The sequence below is a fragment of the Oncorhynchus kisutch genome, linkage group LG9, assembly GCF_002021735.2.
Source record: "Oncorhynchus kisutch isolate 150728-3 linkage group LG9, Okis_V2, whole genome shotgun sequence".
Taxonomy (NCBI): domain Eukaryota; kingdom Metazoa; phylum Chordata; class Actinopteri; order Salmoniformes; family Salmonidae; genus Oncorhynchus; species Oncorhynchus kisutch.
The window spans coordinates 18631703-18654644 of NC_034182.2; the positions used below are offsets into that span (position 1 = coordinate 18631703).

Below are 22942 nucleotides of genomic sequence, written 5' to 3' on the forward strand. Positions count from 1 at the left end.
AAGAAGGGTCAGAAGTATACAGAATGGTGTCGTCTGCGTAGAGGTGGATCAGAGAATCACCAGCAGCAAGAGCGACATCATTGATGTAGAGAAGAGAGTCAGCCCGAGAATTGAACCCTGTGGCAACCCCATAGAGACTGCCAGAGGTCCGGACAACAGGGCCTCCGATTTGACACACTGAACTCTATCAGAGAAGTAGATGGTGAACCAGGCAGGGCAGTCATTTTAGAAACCAAGGCTGAAGAGTCTGCCGATAAGAATGTGGTCATTGACAGAGTCGAAAGCCTTGGCCAGGTTGTTGAATACAGCTGCACAGTAATGTCTCTTATCGATGGTGGTTATGATATCGTTTAGGACCTTGAGCGTGGCTGAGGTGCATCCATGACCAGCTCTGAAACCAGATTGCATAGCTGAGAAGGTACGGTGGGATTCAAAAATGGTTGGTGATCTGTTTATTAACTTGGCTTTCGAAGACCTTAGAAAGGCATGGTAGGATAGATATCGGTCTGTAGTAGTTTGGGTCTAGAGTGTCTCCCCCTTTGAAAAGGGGGATGATCGCAGCAGCTCTCCAATCTTTGGGAATCTCAAACGATACGAAAGAGAGGTTGAACAGGCTAGTAATAGGGGTTGCAACAATTTCAGTAGAAAGAGAGGGTTCAGATTGAAAGAGAGGGTTCAGATTGTCTAGCCCGGATGATTTGTAGAGGTCCAGATTTTGCAGCTCTTTCAGAAAATTAGCTATCTGGATTTGGGTGAAGGAGAAATGGTGGAGGCTTGAGCGAGTTGCTGTGGATGGTGCCGGTCAGTTGACCGGGGTAGGAGTAGCCAGGTGGAAAGCATGGCCAGCTGTAGAAAAAGCTTATTGAAATTCTCAATTAAAGCGGATTTATCAGTGGTGACAGTGTTTCCTAGCCTCAGTGCAGTGGGCAGCTGGGAGGAGGTGCTCTTATTCTCCATGGACTTTACAGTATCCCAGAACTTTTCTGAGTTTGTGCTACAGGATCCAAATTTCTGTTAGAAAAAGCTAGCCTTAGCTTTCCTAACTGCCTGTGTATATTGATTGGTTCCTAACTTCCCCGAAAAGTTGCATATCGTGGGGGCTATTCGATGCTAATGCAGTACGCCACAGGATGTTTTTGTGCTGGTCAAGGGCAGACAGGTCTGGAGTGAACCAAGGGCTATATCTGTTCCTGGTTCTACATTTTTTGACTGAAGCATGCTTATTTAAGATGGTGAGGATGGCACTTTTAAAGAATAACCAAATGTGCAGTTTTGTCACACAACACAATGCCAGAGATGTCTCATGTTTTGAGGGAGCGTGCAATTGTATGCTGACTGAAGGAATGTACACCAGAGCTGCTGCCAGAGAATTGCATGTTCATTTCTCTACCATAAGGTGCCTCCAACTTAAATTATAGAGAATTTGACAGTAACCACGCCAGCCCAGGACCTCCACATCTGGCTTCTTCAACTGTGGGATCGTCTGGCGGGGTGGGAGGATGTGCTGAGGAGTATTTCTGACTGTAATAAAGCCCTTTAGTCAGGAAAAACACATTCTGATTGGCTGGGCCTGAATGCCAAGTTGGTGAGCCTATGCCTTCCAAGGCCCACCCATGGAGGCACCCCTGTGTAGTCATGTGACATCCATAGATTATGGTCTAATGAATGTATTTAAATTGACTGATTTCCTTAGATGAGCTCTAACTCAGTAAAGTCTTTATTGAGCGGATGGTCAGGGGGGCGGAACATAATAACAAATCATTTGTAGATTGCGCAAGAAGCCCAAACATATACACTGCACTTAACACTTAAACAACACAATGTAACTCCAAGTCACTCACACTTCTGTGAAATCAAACTGTCCACTTAGGAAGCAACACTGATTGACAATACATTTCACATGCTGTTGTGCAAATGGAATAGACAAACAGGTGGAAATTATAGGCAATTAGCAAGACACCCCCAATAAATGAGTGGTTCTGCAGGTGGTGACCACAGACGACTTCTCAGTTCCTATGCTTCCTGGCTGATGTTTTGGTCACTTTTGAATGCTGGTGGTGCTTTCACTCCAGTGGTAGCATGAGACGGAGTCTACAACCCACACAAGTGGCTCAGGTAGTGCAGCTCATCCAGGATGGCACATCAATGGGAGCTGTGGCAAGAAGGTTTGCTGTGTCTGTCAGCGTAGTGTCCAGAGCATGGAGGCGCTACCAGGAGACAGGCCAGTACATCAGGAGACGTGGAGGAGGCCGTAGGAGGGCAACAACCCAGCAGCAGGACCGCTACCTCCGCATTTGTGCAAGGAGGAGCAGGAGGAACACTAACAGAGCCCTGCAAAATGACCTCCAGCAAGTCACAAATATGCAAGTGTCTGCTCACACGGTCAGAAACAGACTCCACGAGGGTGGTATGAGGGCCCAACGTCCACAGGTGGGGGTTGTGCTTACAGCCCAACACCGTACAGGACGTTTGGCATTTGCCAGAGAACACCAAGATAGCAAATTAGCCACTGGCGCCCTGTGCTCTTCACAGACGAAAGCAGATTCACACTGAGCACGTGACAGACGTGACAGAGTCTGGAGACGCTGTGGAGAACGTTCTGCTGCCTGCAACATCCTCCAGCATGACCGGTTTGGCGGTGGGTCAGTCATAGTGTGGGGTGGCATTTCTTTGGGGGGCCGCACAGCCCTCCATGTGCTCGCCAGAGGTAGCCTGACTGCCATCCGGTACCGAGATGAGATCCTCAGACCCCTTGTGAGACCATATGCTGGTGCGGTTGGCCCTGGGTTCCTCCTAATGCAAGACAATGCTAGACCTCATGTGGCAGCAGTTCCTGCAATAGGAAGGCATTGATGCTATGGACTGGCCCGCCCGTTCCCCAGACCTGAATCCAATTGAGGACATCTGGGACATCATGTCTCGCTCCATCCACCAACGCCACGTTGCACCACAGACTGTCCAGGAGTTGGCGGATGCTTTAGTCCAGGTCTGGGAGGAGATCCCTCAGGAGACCATCCGCCACCTCATCAGGAGCATGCCCAGGCGTTGTAGGGAGGTCATACAGGCACTTGGAGGCCACACACACTACTGAGCCTCATTTTGACTTGTTTTAAGGACATTACATCAAAGTTGGATCAGCCTGTAGTGTGGTTTCCACTTTAATTTTGAGTGTGACTCCAAATCCAGACCTCCATGGGTTGATAAATTTAATTTCCATTGATAATTTTTGTGTGATTTTGTCGTCAGCACATTCAACTATGTAAAGAAAAAAGTATTTAATAAGAATATTTCATTCATTCAGATCTAGGATGTGTTATTTTAGTGTTCCCTTTATTTTCTTGAGCAGTGTATAATATTTGACTAAAACATAGTCATTTCAAACCATGCTTACATTTGTATAAGATCACGTGTATCTCGTTTCTAGAAAACTTGGGGGGCCAAATATTTGGCCCGCGGACCACCAGTTGGGTAGTCCTGCTCTATAAGATCTTGTCATTCTGTACTTCTGTTTATAATATAAACGTTATACTGTATGCATATGCAGGGATGCAACTTTGGTTATAGAAGTGGGGGGGAGATAATATACAATCAAAGTCAGAAGTTTACACACACCTTAGCCAAATACATTTAAACTCAGTATTTCACAATTAATGAAAGATAATCCTAGTAAAAATTCCCTGTCTCAGGTCAGTTAGGATCACCACTTTATTTTAAGAATGTGAAATGTAAGAATAATAGTACAGAGAATATAAATTATTTAAATTTAATACATTTAATATAGCTTTTATTTCTTTCATCACATTCCCAGTGGGTCAGAAGTTTACATAAACTCAATTAGTATTTGGTAGCATTGACTCTAAATTGTTTAACTTGGGTCAAACATTTCAGATAGCCTTCCAAAAGCTTCCCACAATAAGTTGGGTGAATTTTGGCCCATTCCTCCTGACAGAGCTGGTGCAACTGACTCAGGATTGTAGGCCTCCCTGCTAGCACACGCTTTTTCAGTTCTGCCTATAAATTCTCTATGGGATTGAGGTCAGGGCTTTGTGATGGCCACTCCAATACCTTGACTTGTTGTCCATAAGCCATTTTGCCACAACTTTGGAAGTATGCTTGGGGTCATTGTCCATTTGGAAGACACATTTGCGACCAAGCTTTAACTTCCTGACTGATGTCTTGAGATGTTGCTTCAATATATCCACATAATTTTCCTCCTCTTGATGCCATCCATTTTGTGAAGTGCACCAATCCCTCCTGCAGCAAAGCACCCCCACAACATGATGTTGCCACCCATGTGCTTCACGGTTGGGATGGTGTTCCTCAGCTTGCAAGCACCCCCCTTTTTCATCCAAACACAACGATGGTCATTATGGCCAAACAGTTCTATTTTCTGTTTCATCAGACCAGAGGACATTTCTCCTAAAGGTATGATCTTTGTCCCCATGTGCAGTTGCAAACCGTATTCTGTCTTTTTTATGGTAGTTTTGGAGCAGTGGCTTCTTCCTTGCTGAGCGGCCGTTCAGGATGTCGAAATAAGACTTGTTTTACTGTGGATATAGATACTTTTGTACCTGTATCCTCCACCATCTTCACAAGGTCCTTTGCTGTTGTTCTGGGATTGATTTGCACTTTTCGCATCAAAGTACGTTCATTTCTAGGAGACAGAACACGTCTCCTTCCTGAGCGGTATGACGGCAGCATGTTCCTATGGTGTTTATACTTGCGTACAATTGTTTGTACAGATGAACGTGGCACCTACAGGCGTTTGGAAATTGCTCCCGAGGATGAACCAGACTTGTGGAGGTCTACATTTTTTTCTGAGGTCTTGGCTGATTTCTTTTGATTTTCCCATTATGTCAAGCAAAGAGGCACTGAGTTTGAAGGTAGGCCTTGAAATACATCCACAGATACACCTCCAATTGACTCAAATGATGTCAGACTATCATAAGCTTCTAAAGCCATGACAATTTTCTGGAATTTTCTGGAATTTTCCAAGCTGTTTAAAGGCACAATTCCAGTCTGACCTACTGGAATTGTGATACAGTGAATTATAAGTGAAATAATCTGTCTGTAAACAATTGCTGGAAAAAGTAGATGTCCTAACCGACTTCCCAAAACTATAGTTTGTTAACAAGAAATGTGTGGAGTGGTTGAAAAATGAGTTTAATGACTCCAACATAAGTGTATGTAAACCTCCAACTTCAACTGTAGGTGTTCCTTTTGTCCAGGTGGGAAAGGGCAGTGTGGAGTGCAATAGAGATGGTATCATCTGTGGATCTGTTGGTGCGGTATGCAAATTGGAGTGGGTCTAGGGTTTCTGGGATAATGGTGTTGATGTGAGCCATGACCAGTCTTTCAAAGCATTTCATGGCTACAGACGTGAGTGCTACGGGTTGGTAGTCATTCAGGCAGGTTACCATGGCGTTCTTGGGCACATGGAATATGGTGGTCTGCTTGAAACATGTTGGTATTACAGACTCAGACAGGGAGAGGTTGAAAATGTCAGTGAAGACACTTGCCAGTTGGTAAGTTCATGCCAGTTGGTAAGCTCATGCCCGGAGTACACGTCCTGGGAATCCATCTGGCCCAGCGGCCATCTGAATGTTGACCTGTTTAAAGTTCTTACTCACATCGGCTGCGGAGAGTGTGATCACAAAGTCATCCAGAACAGCTGATGCTCTCATGTATGTTTCAGGGTTACTTGCCTCGAAGCAAGCATAGAAGTTATTTAGCTCATCTGGTAGACTCGTGTCACTGGGCAGCTCTCGGCTCTGCTTCTCTTTGTGGTCTGTAATAGTTTGCAGGCCCTGCCACATCAGACAAGCATCGGAGCCGGTATAGTACGATTAGTTCTTAGTCCTGTATTGACTCTTTTCCTATTTGACGGTTCGTCGGAGGGCATAGCGGGATTTCTTATAAGCTTCTGGGTTAGAGTCCCACCCCTTGAAAGCGGCAGCTCTACCCTTTAGCTCAGTGTGAATGTTGCCTGTAATCCATGGCTTCTGGGTGGGGTATGTACGTACAGTCACTGATAAAGCCACTGAGGACCAGTATGAAGCAAGGATGTGTCATATCCAATGATGTATATAAACCCTGGATTGCTGATGCTATGTATTGGCCATTGAGAGGCTTTTAAGCCACCGGTCGGCCATATTGGCACTCCTGCATAGAGCCCCACAGTGGAGGTGTCATAATACCCATAAAACCTAGCAGTCAAACAGGGAAATGGTTCCAATCGTTTTTCCACCATTAATATTCCCCGTTGGGGATTTTAGAAACACTTAATGGCTGTGTTTTGTGTAGGCTTACCCTGGCATGGCGTTTTGATAACAATGTAAATCTCTCTCGGACAGGTGACTTTTATCAATAAATTTGGCTCTAATTACACTCAGATTAGAAAATGCTAATTATCATCAAAAGAAGACATGCAAAACTACAAATCCCTGCAAGCTCCTGCACATCATCTTTAGCTGACACCTTTGCTAATAGGTATTGTGTCAAATAAAATCTTGCACAAGACAGTTCACGGAATTGTCAATTCAAAGAAATGTGGCCAATTTATACATTACTACAATTTTATTTTGTATTTATTTTTATTTCTTAGCTGAAATTAGATAGTTAATCCAGATAGTCTTACCATTTTCTCGATTCGGCAGTCTAGTTCAGATCATCATGGCATTTGTAGATCTTTATGATAGCCAAATTAGCAGCTTAATTAGTGCTTAATTTTTGGAGGGTAAATACAGACAAATATATTGATTAAAGTCACCTTGTCCTTGAGAGATTTACACGGTTATCAAAACATCATGCCATCATGAATGGTAAAACCATTTCCCTGTCTGACCGCCAGGTTTAATAGAAACTTTACTCGGTAGGCAATTTTTTTTTTTAACCTTTATTTTACTAGGCAAGTCAGTTAAGAACAAATTCTTATTTACAATGACAGCCTAGGAACAGTGGGTTAACTGCCTGTTCAGGGGCAGAACGACAGATTTGTACCTTGTCAGCTCGGGGGTTTGAACTTGCAACCTTCCGGTTACTAGTCCAACGCTCTAACCACTAGGCTACGCTGCCGCCCCATTAAGGTCACACTTATGAAAACTTAGGACAGTAAAGAGGCATTTCGACTCTGAAAAACACCAAAATATAGATGCCCAGGGTTCATCTGCGTGAACGTGCCTTGAGGACTGCAGATGTGACCAGGGCAGTAAATTGCAATGTCCGTACTGTGAGACACCTAAGACAGCGCTGACAGCTGATCGTACTCGCAGTGGCAGACCACGTATAATAACACCTGCACAGAATCGGTATATCCGAACGTCACACCTGCAGGAAAGGTACAGGATGGCAACAACAACTGCCCGAGTTACAACAGGAACACACAATCCCTCCATCAGTGCTCAGATTGTCCGCAATAGGCTGAGAGAGGCTGGACTGAGGGATTGTAGGCCTGTTGAAAGGCAGGTCCTCACCAGACATCACCGGCAACAAAGTCGCCTATGGGCACAAACCCACCATCGCTGGACCAGACAGGACAGGCAAAAAGTGCTCTTCACTGACGAGTCGCGGTTTTGTCTCACCAGGGGTGATGGTCGGATTCACGTTTATCATCGAAGGAATGAGCGTTACACGAAGGCATGTACTCTGGAGCGGGATTGATTTGGAGGTGGAGGGTCCGTCATGGTCTGGGACGGTGTGTCACAGCATCATCGGACTGAGCTTATTGTCATTGCAGGCAATCTCAACGCTGTGAGTTACAGGGAAGACATCCTCATACCTCATGAGGTACCTTTCCTGCAGGCTCATCCTGACATGACCCTCAAGCATGACAATGCCACCAGCCATGCTGCTAGTTCTGTGCGTGATTTCAGGAATGTCAGTGTTCTGCCATGGCAAGCGAAGAGCCTGGATCTCAATCCCATTGAGCACGTCTGGAACCTTTTGGATCGGAGGGTGAAGGCTAGGGCCATTCCCCCCAGAAATGTCCGGGAACTTGCAGGTGCCTTGGTGGAAGAGTGGGATAACATCTCACAGCAAGAACTGGCAAATCTGGTGCAGTCCATGAGGAGATGCACTGCAGTACTCAATGCAGCTGGTGGCCACACCAGAAACTGACTGTTACTTTTGACCTCCCCTTTGTTCAGGGACACATTATTCCATTTCTGTTAGTCACATGTTGTTCAGGAACTTGTTCAGTTTATGTCTCAGTTGTTGAATCTTGTTATGTTCATACAAATATTTACACGTTAAGTTTGAAAATAAACGCAATTGACAGTGAGAGGACATTTGTTTTCTTATTTAAGTATTTTTTTGTTGCAGTGGGGAAAGTAACATTAGTAATCTCAAAAAAGTATACTTTAAGGAAATGTTTTCATGTATTTTTTAGCTCACATAATATAATTTAAAAGTATACAATACCAGTTAAAAGTTTGGGCACACCTACTCATTCAAGGGTTTTTCTATCTTTTGAATATTTTCTACATTGTAGAATAATAGTGAAGACATCAAAACTATGAAATAACACATATGGAATCATATGTAACCAAAAAGATGCTAAACAAATCAAAATATATTTTAGATTATTCAAAGTAGCTACCCTTTGCCTTGATGACAGCTTTGCAAACTCTTGACATTCTCTCAACCAGGTTTTCCAACAGTCTTGAAGGAGTTCCCACATATTCTGAGCACTTGTTGGCTGCTTTTCCTTCACTCTGCAGTCCAACTCATCCCAAACCATCTCAATTTGGTTGAATTCAGGTGATTGTGGAGGCCAGGTCATCTGATGCAGCACTCCATCAATCTCCTGCTTGGTCAAATAGCCCTTACACATACTGGAGGTGTGTTTTGGGTCATTGTCCTGTTTGTAAAAAAAAAGATTGTCCCACTAAGCGCAAACCAGATTGGATGGTGTATCACTGCAGAATGCTGTGGTAGCCATGTGGGTTAAGTGTGCCTTGAATTCTAAATAAATAACTGACAGTGTCACCAGCAAAGCACCATCACACCTCCTCCTCCATGCTTCACGGTGCTAACCACACATGCGGGGATCATCCATTCACCTACTCTGCGTCTCACAGAGTGCTCCTTGGGATGGAGGAGGACAATCAATCAGTCGTATATTGCACAAATCTGGCCTTTATGGAAGAGTGGCAAGAAGAAAGCCATTTCTTAAAGATATCCATAAAAAGTGTCGTTTAAAGTTTGCCACAAGCCACCTGGGAGACACACCAAACATGTGGAAGAAGGTGCTCTGGTCAGATGAAACCAAAATTGAACTTTTTGGCAACAATGCAAAACGTTATGTTTGGCGTAAAAGCAACACAGCTCATCACCCTGAACACACCATCCCCACTGTCAAACATGGTGGTGGCAGCATCATGGTTTGGGCCTGCTTTTCTTCAGCAGGGAAGGGGAAGATGGTTAAAATTGATGGGAAGATGATTGATTGTGTCCCACTTGCTTTTGATTCTTCACCAAAAAATACAGTTTTATATCTTTATGTTTGAAGCCTGAAATGTGGCAAAAGGTGGGGCCGAATACTTTCGCAAGGCACTGTATTAAGGTGTCTGTAATAGAATAAATGTGGCAAAAATATATGCAGACATTAATAAATGCATTTCTATAGTTTCCAAAATATAGTTTACAATGGTGGGGGAGTGCCAAGATGGAGGCACGGTGGTTTCAACACAGCGCCACCTATCAGTCATCGAGTGTATGTATAATCATTGGTCACATCGAACTCTCCAAAATGTCAAATGTAATGTAAATCAAATGTATCCCATGACGTATTCTCTATCCACAGCTGTAATAGGATCATCGTTGTGGCCTTATTCATAAAGTGCACACAGTAGAACCATATCAAAATGTAGCAAAACATTTTGCAACGGAAAATGAAAGCACACATACACGTTACCCACCTTTGGTAGTTTGGCTAACTTCCCCGTTCTGGTGTCTCTTATCTGGCTAATGTCAAGAATTTCCACTTCCTGAAAAAGAGAGATATATGGAGTTATAGAATGAGAGAGAGAGAGAAATAAAGACAGAAAGGGATACAGATAAAGCATGTTAATACTTGTCATTGTGGTCAGTCCCACATATATTGCTTGAAAAAGTTTTTCAGACAAGACAGAGACAGAGAGAGATGGTGAGAGAGACAGACAGTGAGACAAGTAAGAAGAAGCAGGACAGAGAATGATAGAGCAATAGAACAAGAAAAGGAAGAGGAGTGAAATAGAAATTAAGCTTTTAATACTTTTTACTACAGAACTTAAGCCTTCTTTTTCACCCCATTACTTCTCAATCACTACTCCGACCCTTCATCCATTATTTCTAACCCCTCCTGTCCCTCATGCAATCCCTCCTCTATCCCCTCAACCTTTTTGTATAGCCTCTCTCCCCCTCCCCTTTCTTCCAACCCCAGATCCTTTCTTTCTATCCTCTCATCCACCTCCCACCTCTCATCTTTCTTTCATCCCTCTCTCAGACATAAACAGTATGTGAAGTGGAGCAGCTATAAGCTTTGAGGTTTCCGGGCACCTTCTATGGCTGTTCAAAGTCACACTGACAGATACTGAACATAACAGTGTACAAGACTGGGGGCTAGGTTGTAGGTCTGAGAAAGACTGGACACCAGGCGGAAAGAGGGATAGAAGGAGACAGAGAAGGAAATAGGGAAGGAAGAATTGAAAGAGAGGGAGAGAGAAAGGAGAAGGAGAGAAGGATGGACGGAAGAAAGGAGAAAAAGAAAGAAGAAAAGGGGAGGGAGAGGAGGAAGGAGGGAGAGAAAGAAGGAGAGGGAGGGAGAGAGAGGGGGGCAACATCCTCGTAAATGGCACCATAAACAGAGTCGAGGCCACACTAAATATTTGTGCTGTTAAGCTGTCGTCCTGACTGTATTTCTCTGACTCCCTCACTCTCCCTCTCTCTTTCCATCCAGACATCTTTCTGGATGGAAAGCGGTCATGAAAGGTTGGAGGTCAGGACAAGCAGACCAATGGGATTTGTTTCTGGTGCAGCCGGTCGTTCCTGATTGGCCTGTGCGTAAATGTTACTTCCTGGGGACAATGCTTCTGGGTCGTTAGGACATTTATATTCTCTCCCTGAGGCAAACACACACACACACCTCTCCCAGAGGCCTTGGTTTCATTACAACATCGGCATGACGACTCCCTGGAGACCACGGAATCTGACTTGCTAGCTAACCAACCGCCAAGAGTCCATCCCACATGTGGAGTATGTGTGTTAGAGAGACCACTAATCACAGATCTAAATGGCCATGTAAATACCAGGGCCCTTGGGTCACACACACACAAGGTCACACACACACCCGCCCACAAACACTCCACGGTGATGCAGCAAGCTGACATATCCTCCAAATGTCCTGACTTGTTGTGTAACAGAGGGTCTCTCTCTCTGTTTGTTTGTTCCAGGCACACATTCCAGGTATATATTGGCCTGTACATGTTGTTGGCTCAGTGTGTAATAGTAAGCCTTTTCCATCATTACTACTACTATATTTTAGGGAAAGAGAAGGAGAAAACGACATAGAGAGGGGGACAGAGAGAAAGTCATTGCAGCTAGACTGTATTTTTCAATGCATTTTTACCTTGTGACAGCATTCTACTATAGTTCACACACTGGAATAATAGGCCTATGTGTAGGCCTGTAAGATACAGACATATTTCAGATGGTAGAAAGATAACATAGTTGAATTTTTAAACTTTTCCAAATTGAATGGATTGTTATCGCTGTATTCTAATTAAGCAATAAGGCACGAGGGGGTGTGGTATATGGCCAATATACCATGGCTAAGGGCTGTTCTTATGCACGACGCAATGCGGAGTCTCTGAATACAGCCCTTAGCCATGGTATATTGGCTATATACCACCAACTCCTGAGGTGCCTTATTACTATTATAAACTGGTTACCAATGTAATTAGAGCAGTAAAAATACATATTTTGTCATACCCGTGGTATACGGTTTAATATCAGCCAATCAGCAACCATCAATTTTATAATGTGGCTTCTCATGTGGGAGTTCCATGTGTTTAGGTCTGCTATTTGTGAGGTTCCTGTGGAACCATTGAAACAGGACCTGCTCTCATGTGTCTGTCTAATTTTCTGGGATATTCATATATCCTTATATCTGAAAGAAGAATCAGAGTGGCCAACATGTGGGACATGTGTGGAAACGTTTTTTAATGTCTCGAGGACATCCAAAGCACAGATTGGAAACAGAAAAGTCCAGAAAGTTCAGCCCTCACCTTCTTCCTCCTCCCTTGATCTCTTTCTCCTCCAACCATACCTCCCTTGTTCTTTCTCCTTCTAATAAAACAATGATGGAGGGACCACACCTTTCCTCTCACACCACTGTGTGTGTGTGTGTGTCTTGGGATTTGAGGTCTCTCTGTCTAAGACAAATATACCCCAATCAGTGCAGCTACTAAATGTCACATGGCGTCACTAAGAAAAGTGATAGGGTAAGTAGGAGCTAGTTATTTCTCCTCCCCTAGACACAAACTATTCACCTATAACCATACACACACAGAACTTCCTCTAATAATCAGTGGCAACTATCACTTCCTCCTTGTAAGAATAGAGGAGGTGGGTCAAGTTGTATTTAAACAAAGCTGTTTTGATGCTTTTCCCACTAAAGTAACTAATGGATAAGGTTAGTAGTAACAGATTTATAGCTGTGAGTCTTCTTGAGTACTTCTCTAAGAGCTTTGCACACCTGGATTGTGCAATATTTGCCCATTAATCTTTTCATAATCCTTCAAGCTCTGTCAATGTGTTGGGGGTCATGGCTAGACAGCAATTTTCAAGTCTTACCATAGATTTCGACAGTGGGATACCACACACACATGCACGCACACACACTTCGGGGGAAGCGTTCAAACAATGGATTTGATAATGTGCACTTTCCCTGATCTGCATGACGCAATAGTTTCACTAAACCGAGGAAGAGAAAGCTGTATGTGTGTGCGTGCCTGTGTGCGCATGTGTCTGTCTGTGACGACAGCACTTTGGTACCCTGCAAAACATGATCCGTTATGTATCTCGCACGAGTCAAATGTAATGGAGTCTGTTACACATGTTAATGGTTGCCACTCATACAAGGACCTGTACAATCGTGGCCAAAAGTTGAGAATTACACAAATATGAATTTTCACAAAGTCTGCTGCCTCAGTTTGTATGATGGAAATTTGCATATACTTCAGAATGTTATGAAGATGAATCAATTAATTGCAAACTCCCTCTTTGCCATGCAAATGAACTGAATCCCCAAAAACATTTTCACTGCATTTCAGCCTGCTACAAAAGGACCAACTGACATCATGTCAGTGATTATCTCATTAACACAGGTGTGAGTGTTGACGAGGACAAGGCTGGAGATCACGCTGTCATGCTGATTGAGTTCGAATAACAGACTGGAAGCTTCAAAAGGAGGGTGGTGCTTGGAATCATTGTTTTTCCTCTGTAATCCATGGTTACCTGCAAGGAAACACGTGCTGTCATCATTTCTTTGCACAAAAAGGGCTTCACATGCAAGGATACTGTTACGGCTTTCTTCCGTTGAAGGAGAGTCGGACCAAAATGCAGCATGATGATGATTCATGATATATTTTAATGAAGGAAAACCTATACATACAGAAACTACAAAACTAACGAAATGAAATAATGAAAACCGAAACAGCCCTATCTGGTGCAAACACAAAGACAGGAACAATCACCCACAAAACACACAGTGAAACCCAGGCTACCTAAATATGGTTCCCAATCAGAGACAACGAGAATCACCTGACTCTGATTGAGAACTGCCTCAGGCAGCCATAGACTATGCTAGACACCCCTACTTAGCCACAATCCCAATACCTACTAAAACCCCCAATACCACAACACAACACAAAATAACCCCATGTCACACCCTGGCCTGACCAAATAAATATATAATCACAAAATACTAAGACCAGGGCGTGACAGATACTGTTGCCAGTAAGATTGCACCTATATCAACCATTTATCGGATCATCAAGAACTTCAGGGAGAGCGGTTCAATTGTTGTGAAGAAGGCGCCAGGACCGTCTCCTAAAGTTGATTCAGCTGTGGGATTGTGGCACCAGCAGTACAGAGCTTGCTCAGGAATGGCAGCAGGCAGGTGTGAGTGCACCTGCACGCACAGTCAGGCGAAGTCTTTTGGAGGATGGCCTGGTGTCAAGAAGGAGAGCAAAGAAGCCACGTCTCTCCAGGAAAAACATCAGGGACAGACTGGTATTCCTCAAAAGGTACAGGGATTGGACTGCTGAGGACTAGGTCATTTTCTCTGATGAATCCCCTTTCCGATTGTTTGAAGCATCCGGAAAAAAGCTTGTCCGGAGAAGAAAAGGTGAGCGCTACCATCAGTCCTGTGTCATGCCAACAGTAAAGCATCCTGAGACCATTCATGTGAGGGGTTGCTTCTCAGCCAAGGGACTGGGCTCACTCACAATTGTGCCTAAATAAAAAAAATTATAAAATAATGGTACCAACACATGCTCCGAGAGGCAACTTCTCCCAACCACTCAGGAACAGTTTGGTGACGAACAATGCCTTTTCCAGCATGATGGTGCACCTTGCCATAAGGCAAAAGTGATAACTAAGTGGCTTGAGGAAAAAAACATTGATATTTTGGGTCCATGGCCAGGAAAATCCCCAGACATTAATCCCATTGAGAACGTGTGGTCAATCCTCAAGAGGCTGGTAGACAAACAAAAACCCACAAATGCTGACAAAATCCAAGCATTGATTATGCAAGAATGGGCTGCCATCAGTCAGGATGTGGCCCAGAAGTTAATTGACAGCACGCCAGGGCGGACTGCAGAGGTCTTGAAAAAGAAGGGTCAATGTAATTCATGTAATTGTCAATAAAAGCCTTTGACGCTTGTAGTTATACTTCAGTATCTCATAGTAACATCTGAAAAAAATATCTAAAGACACTGAGGCAGCACATTTTGTGGAAATTAATATTTGTGTCATTCTCAAAACCTTTGGCCACAACTGTGTACATAGCTAGACATGAGCACCTAGACATGATCGCCTTGTCTCACCAACAGTACACATTCACAAACATTCTCATCAGAGGAGTCTGGTTTGATGTTGATGATGTGTTTTCTTGTATGCCAAATAAGACACATATTGTTGTTGTGGGGGAGGCAAGAGGGAGGTGCTCATTTTGGAAGTGGGTTTCGACTCTTACATGGTCCAGACTTTTGCTGACAAGTTACTGAAATACCAGCCCCTCGTGTCATGCCTGAACAGCCTCAGTTATCAGTCCAAGCTTATGGTACTGACAGTACGTGACCTTCAGATTGCAGGCCTGCATAAGACAAAGGAAAATCAGCTAGTGAGGTACTGCTCCATGTCAGCGGTCATGGGCAGCCTTGCTGTGTGGAGAAGAAGGTGCTTTCTGTATCCAAAAGTGTCCAGATATCCATGCCTTTTGAAATGTTCAAGTCTTTAAAAAGATATATATACACAGTGGGGCAAAAAAGTATTTAGTCAGCCACCAATTGTGCAAGTTCTCCCACTTAAAAAGATGAGAGAGGCCTGTAATTTACATCATAGGTACACTTCAACTATGACAGACAAAATGAGAAAAACAATTCCAGAAAAATCACATTGTAGGATTCTTTATGAATTTATTTGCAAATTATGGTGGAAAATAAGTATTTGGTCACCTTACTGCACTCAATACCATCTACTGTATCTGCCTATGCCGCTCTGTACCATCACTCATTCATATATCTTTATGTACATATTCTTTATCCCCTTACACTTGTGTCTATAAGGTAGTAGTTTTGGAATTGTTAGCTAGATTACTTGTTGGTTATTACTGCATTGTCGGGAACTAGAAACACAAGCATTTCACTACACTCGCATTAACATCTGCTAACCATGTGTATGTGACAAATAACATTTGATTTGATACAAACAAGCAAGATTTCTGGCTCTCACAGACCTGTAACTTCTTCATTAAGAGGCTCCTCTGTCCTCCACTCGTTACCTGTATTAATGGCACCTGTTTGAACTTGTTATCAGTATAAAAGACACCTGTCCACAACCTCAAACAGTCACACTCCAAACTACACTATGGCCAAGACAAAACAGCTGTCAAAGGACACCAGAAACAAAATTGTAGACCTGCACCAGGCTGGGAAGTCTGAATCTGCAATAGGTAAGCAGCTTGGTTTGAAGAAATCAACTGTGGGAGCAATTATTAGGAAATGGAAGACGTACAAGACCACTGATAATCTCCCTCGATCTGGGGCTCCACACAGGATCTCACCCCGTGGGGTCAAAATGATCACTGTATAAAACCACTGCTGTTGCTTTTGAATATTTTTTTGACCTAAAATTAAATGTAGAGATTCAGATGATTGAGTGCTACCAGCAAAAATCCCAGAACCACACGGGGGGGGGGGGGGGGGGGGGGCATAGTGAATGTAACACCATCAGTAACACACTACGCCGCCAGGGACTCAAATCCTGCAGTGCCAGACGTGTTCCCCTGCTTAAGCCAGTACATGTCCAGGCCCGTCTGAAGTTTGCTAGAGAGCATTTGGATGATCCAGAAGAAGATTAGGAGAATGTCATATGGTCAGATGAAACCAAAATATAACTTTTTGGTGAAAACTCAACTCGTCGTGTTTGGAGGACAAAGAATGCTGAGTTGCATCCAAAGAACACCATACCTACTGTGAAGCATGGGGGTGGAAACATCATGCTTTGGGGCTGTTTTTCTGCAAAGGGACCAGGACGACTGATCCGTGTAAAGGAAAGAATGAATGGGGCCATGTATCGTGAGATTTTGAGTGAAAACCTCCTTCCATCAGCAAGGGCATTGAATATGAAACGTGGCTGGGTCTTTCAGCATAACAATGATCCCAAACACACCGCCCGGGCAACGAAGGAGTGGCTTCGTAAGAAGCATTTCAAGGTCCTGGAGTAGCCCGTCTCCAGATCTCAACCCCATAGAAAATCTTTGGAGGGAGTTGAAAGTCCATGTTGCCCAGCAACAGCCCCAAAACATCACTGCTCTAGAGGAGATCTGCATGGAGGAATGGGCCAAAATACCAGCAACAGTGTGTGAATACCTTGTGAAGACTTACAGAAAACGTTTGACCTCTGTCATTGCCAACAAAGGGTATATAACAAAGTATCGATATAAACTTTTGTTATTGACCAAATACTTATTTTCCACCATAATTTGCAATTCATAAAAAATCCTACAATGTGATTTTCTGGATTTTTTCCCCTCATTTTGTCTGTCATAGTTTAAGTGTACCTATGATGAAAATTACAGGCCTCATCTTAAGTGGGAGAACTTGCACAATTGGTGGCTGACTAAATATGTTTTTGCCCCACTGTGTGTGTGTGTATATATATACACACACACAGTGGGTGTATCAGCCAACATATACAATGTGTGTGTGTGTGTGTGTGTGTGTGTGTGTGTGTGTGTGTGTGTGTGTGTGTGTGTGTGTGTGTGTGTGTGTGTGAGAGAGAGAGAGAGTGTGTGAGAACACAGAGCATATGAGGAAAGGAATTGAGAGAGGGAGAGAGAGAAAATAAGGGGAAACTGTCACATTATCATCCAACACACTCACTTCCTTCCTGGGTGTGTATCCCACAGAGTGACCATGCAAAGATCTGTTTGTGTTTGTGTGTGTGTGTGTGTGTGTGAATCCTCAATGGATTACAAAATCCTCAATGGATTATAATTTCAGACACAAAGGCTCATCAAAGGAACATGTGAAAATGTTGCCATCTGGGATGCAGCCTCAGTCTTCAACTGGCTTAATTACTGCTGACACTGCCAATATGGTTATAGCAGAGGTGTGGACTAGAGTCACATGACTTGGACTCGAGTCAGACTCGAGTCATAAATATGATGACTTGCAACTCGACTTTGACTTTAACACCAATGACTTGTGACTTGACTTGGACCTTATGACTCGACCTGACTTGATACCCTCTCCAAGCCCAAATATAAAAAATTATGCTATTAAAAAAAGTATGCAGCGCATCAACTCTTCATTTAACGGATTACAGTTTGAATTGGACAGAAGCCAATCAAATTGTGCAAGCTGAGAAAAAGTTGCAGAGGAACGTCGGCGGGTGAATTCAGATGGAGCCCTTGGAAAGATGATACTGCCTCCACACAGTCAGTCAGTGCGGGAATGTGATCATTGCACCCAAGATTGAGCTACAACTGGCTAGAGAGTTGGTAGCCTAAATCCTGCCTAATGGATGTTACTACTGTTCCTAAAACCATTGACATACGTTAGCCTACTGTAACCACACAGAAAGACTGTGTGTGTGTGTGTGTTAAGGTTGGGCGATTGTGTACAAGCTTACATCACCCGATTGCGCCCCATAGCCATCCTCGATAGTCGATCACTATTGGGGGGGTGGGGGGGGGGGTCTTTCTCATGGCTTCTCATGGCTACCCATGTATTTCCATGGAAATACATGGGTAAAAGCATTCATGATTTGCATAAATGTAATATACTAACTATTACTCTTGTTAAAATATGAAATGGTATTCAATTTGGTGAAGAGCACATTACGACTGGTTTAGGACTTGAGACTTGACTTGGACTTGCCTGTCTTGACTTGGGACATGACTTGGGACTTGAGTGCTAAGACTCGAGACTTACTTGTGACTTGTAAAACAATGACTTGGTCCCACCTCCGGGTTATAGTGACACACAAATATCAGCCTCTCCATAAATATTACTACTAACACTTAGTAATACCCTGGAGATAACATGACAGCCAGAGATAGAACACTGGAAGAGGACATGAGAGGAGAGAGAGAGGGAGGAAAGAGGGGGAGCAGGGAAAGGAGGCAGAGAGAGAGAGAGATGAAAAGGGGATATGCTGAGAGTGAAAAGGGGAGTTGGAGGAATTTGGGCACACCAGATCCCCAAACCTCCTCTCTTCTCTGTCTGAACAACATCCTGCCCTGTTTCCCACGCTAGAAAGAGAGAGAGAAAGAGGGGAGAGACGGGAGAGAAAGAAGAGAGAGATACAGAAAGAGAGTTATAGAGGAAGAGAGAGAAATGGAGGCTGAACTGCAGCAGTTAATGGAACAGAATGAGGGAAAGAGAAAGTGGGGAAATTTAGTTTAACCTTTATTTAGCCAGGGAGTAATGCTGAGACCACGGTCTCTTCTGCATATGAGCCCTGGGAGGGAGGGAGGGAGGGAGGGAGGGAGGGAGGGAGGGAGGGAGGGAGGGAGGGAGGGAGGGAGGGAGGGAGGGAAGAGTCATCCGTCAGTTTATAGAAAAGGAAGAAGTTTGTTGCCTGCTCCCCTCTACTAATGACAACCAGATGGCCCTGAGGGAGAGGGAGGGAGAGAGGAATGGGAAGTAAAAGAAGGGAGAGAGGCAGACAGGAAGGGAGAGAGAGAGAGAGAGAGAATTGTTAGTGCTAAGCGATTAGCAATTTGAGGTTGGTTTGGTTTTGGTTCGATTAATAAAAACATTTCATGGTTTTGATAAAAAATTTAAACATGAAATGCATTATGAAATAATAACATTCAAATGATTAGATATTTTGAATGGAAACACCGAAGCCTAAAATATTGAAGATATTCCATTGAAAAGATGTACATAGAAAAATAGTAAATTACTAGTAAATTATAAAATATTTCAGTTGTGAATATGTGACACATTTCAGGAAGTAAGGCGTATGTCGCACATTACTACTTCACAGGAGAGGTATTTTAGTGTATTTTATTTTCTATCAAAATGCATTTTTTTGCTGAAAGCCTTCTGGAGGGTGAACTTTTATGTGCCTTAAAAACAAATGTGTATGCCATCTGTAAATACGAAGAAAACATTTAAATTACGAGCCCAGATGGTTTATCCACAGAAAACAACAGGAACCTTCCCACTAGCCATGATTGGCTGAGATAATGAATGGGCTGGACATGTCGGGAAATGAGTTTGGATTGGTCTGCCATGTATATTCCCCCCAAGCCGTATATATTCCCCCCCAAGCAGACACATCGATGGCTCTGAACAAACTTTATTTGGCTCTTTGCAAACTGTAAACATTGTAGCTGGGGATTTTAACAAGGCTAATCTGAAAACAAGACTCCCTAAATTGTATCAGAATATCGATTGCGCAACCAGGGCTGGTAAAATCTTGGATCATTGCTATTCTAACTTCCGTGACGCATATAAGGCCCTCCCCCGCCCTGCTTTCGGAAAAGCTGACCACGACTCCATTTTGTTGCTCCCTGCCTACAGACAGAACCGAAAACAAGAGGCTCCCGCGCTCAGGTCTGTTCAACGCTGGTCCGACCAATCTGATTCCACGCTTCAAGACTGCTTCGATCACGTGGATTGGGATATGTTCTGCATTGCTTCCAACAACAACATTGATGAATACGCTGATTCGGTGAGCGAGTTCATTAGAAAGTGCATTGAAGATGTCATTCCCATAGCAACGATTAAAACATTCCCAAACCAGAAACCGTGGATTGATGGCAGCATTCGCGTGAAACTGAAAGCGCGAACCACTGCTTTTAACCAGGGAAAGGTGACCGGAAACATGACCAAATACAAACAGTGTAGCTATTCCCTCCGCAAGGCAATCAAACAAGCTAAGCGTCAGTATAGAGACAAAGTAGAGTCACAATTCAACGGCTCAGACACAAGAGGTATGTGGCAGGGTCTACAGTCAATCACGGATTACAAAAAGAAAACCAGCCCCGTCTCGAACCAGGATGTCTTGCTCCCAGGCAGACTAAATAACATTTTTGCCCGCTTTGAGGACAATATAGTGCCACTGACACGGCCCACAACCAAAACCTGCGGACTCTCCTTCACTGCAGCCGACGTGAGTAAAACATTTAAACGTGTTAACCCTCGCAAGGCTGCAGGCCCAGACGGCATTCCTAGCCGCGTCCTCAGAGCATGCGCAGACCACCTGGCTGATGTGTTTACGGACATATTCAATCAATCCTTATGTTCCCACATGCTTCAAGAGGGCCACCATTGTCCCTGTTCCCAAGAAAGCTAAGGTAACTGAGCTAAACGACTACCGTAGCACTCACTTCCGTCATCATGAAGTGCTTTGAGAGACTAGTCAAGGACCATATCACCTCCACCCTACCCGACACCCTAGACCCACTCCAATTTGCTTACCGCCCAAATAGGTCCACAGACGATGCAATCTCAACCACACTGCACACTGCCCTAACCCATCTGAACAAGAGGAATACCTATGTGAGAATGCTGTTCATCGAATACAGCTTAGCATTTAACACCATAGTACCCCTCCAAACTCGTCATCAAGCTCGAGACCCTGGGTCTCGACCCCGCCCTGTGCAACTGGGTACTGGACTTCCTGACGGGCCTCCCCCAGGTGGTGAGAGTAGGTAACAACATCTCCACCCCGTTGATCCTCAACACTGGGGCCCCACAAGGGTGAGTTCTGAGCCCTCTCCTGTACTCCCTGTTCACCCACGACTGCGTGGCCATGCACGCCTCCAACTCAATCATCAAGTTTGCGGACAACACTACAGTGGTAGGCTTGATTACCAACAATGACGAGACGGCCTACAGGGTGGAGGTGAGGGCCCTCGGAGTGTGGTGTCAGGAAAATAACCTCACACTCAACGTCAACAAAACATAGGAGATGATTGTGGACTTCAGGAAACAGCAGAGGGAGCACCCCCCTATCCACATCGATGGGACAGTAGTGGAGAGGGTAGAAAGTTTTAAGTTCCTCGGCATACACATCACGGACAAACTGAATTGGTCCACCCACACAGACAGCGTCGTGAAGAAGGCGCAGCAGCGCCTCTTCAACCTCAGGAGGCTGAAGAAATTCGGCTTGTCACCAAAAGCACTCAAACTTCTACAGATATACAATCGAGAGCATCCTGTCGGGCTGTATCACTGCCTGGCACGGCAACTGCTCTGCCCACAACCGTAAGGCTCTCCAGAGGGTAGTGAGGTCTGCACAACGCATCACCGGGGGCAAACTACCTGCCCTCCAGGACACCTACACCACCCGATGTCACAGGAAGGCCATAAAGATCATCAAGGACAACAACCACCCAAGCCACTGCCTGTTCAACCCGCTATCATCCAGAAGGCGAGGTCAGTACAGGTGCATCAAAGCTGGGGCCGAGAGTCTGAAAAACAGCTTCTATCTCAAGGCCATCAGACTGTTAAACAGCCACCACTAACATTGAGTGGCTGCTGCCAACACACTGACTCAACTCCAACCACTTGAATAATGGAAATGGATGGAAATTGATGTAAAATATATCACTAGCCACTTTAAACAATGCTACTTAATATAATGTTTACATACCCTACATTACTCATCTCATATGTCTATGTATATACTGTACTCTATATCATCTACTGCATCTTTATGTAATACATGTATCACTAGCCACTTTAAACTATGCCACTTTGTTTACATAACCTACATTACTCATCTCATATGTATATACTGTACTCGATACCATCTACTGCATCTTGCCTATGCCGTTCTGTACCATCACTCATTCATATATCTTTATGTACATATTCTTTATCCCTTTACACTTGTGTGTATAAGGTGGTAGTTTTAGAATTGTTAGGTTAGATTACTCGTGGGTTATTACTGCATTGTCGGAACTAGAAGCACAAGCATTTCGCTACACTCGCATTAACATCTGCTAACCATGTGTATATGACAAATACATTTGATTTGATTTTGTGGGTTCGATTACAGGCTCAAAATGGCCAGAAACAAACACCCTTCTTCTGAAAATCGTCAGTCTATTCTTATACTGAGAAATGAAGGCTATTCCATGTGAGAAACTGCCAAGAAACTGAAGACCTCTTACAACGCTTTGTACTACTCCCTTCACAGAACAGCACAAACTGGCCCT

At 44.0% G+C, this 22942-nt stretch overlaps 1 protein-coding gene across 2 annotated transcripts in view; it reads right to left on the bottom strand.

The window, feature by feature from the left end:
- Positions 1–22942, bottom strand: part of plcb3 (phospholipase C, beta 3 (phosphatidylinositol-specific)) — a 108322-nt gene that overhangs the window by 37510 nt on the left and 47870 nt on the right. For both annotated transcript variants that reach the window (XM_020491229.2, XM_020491231.2), the window contains exon 3: positions 9918–9986. In XM_020491229.2, the coding sequence (XP_020346818.1) occupies positions 9918–9986 (69 nt within the window). The remainder of the gene's footprint in view (positions 1–9917; positions 9987–22942) is intronic.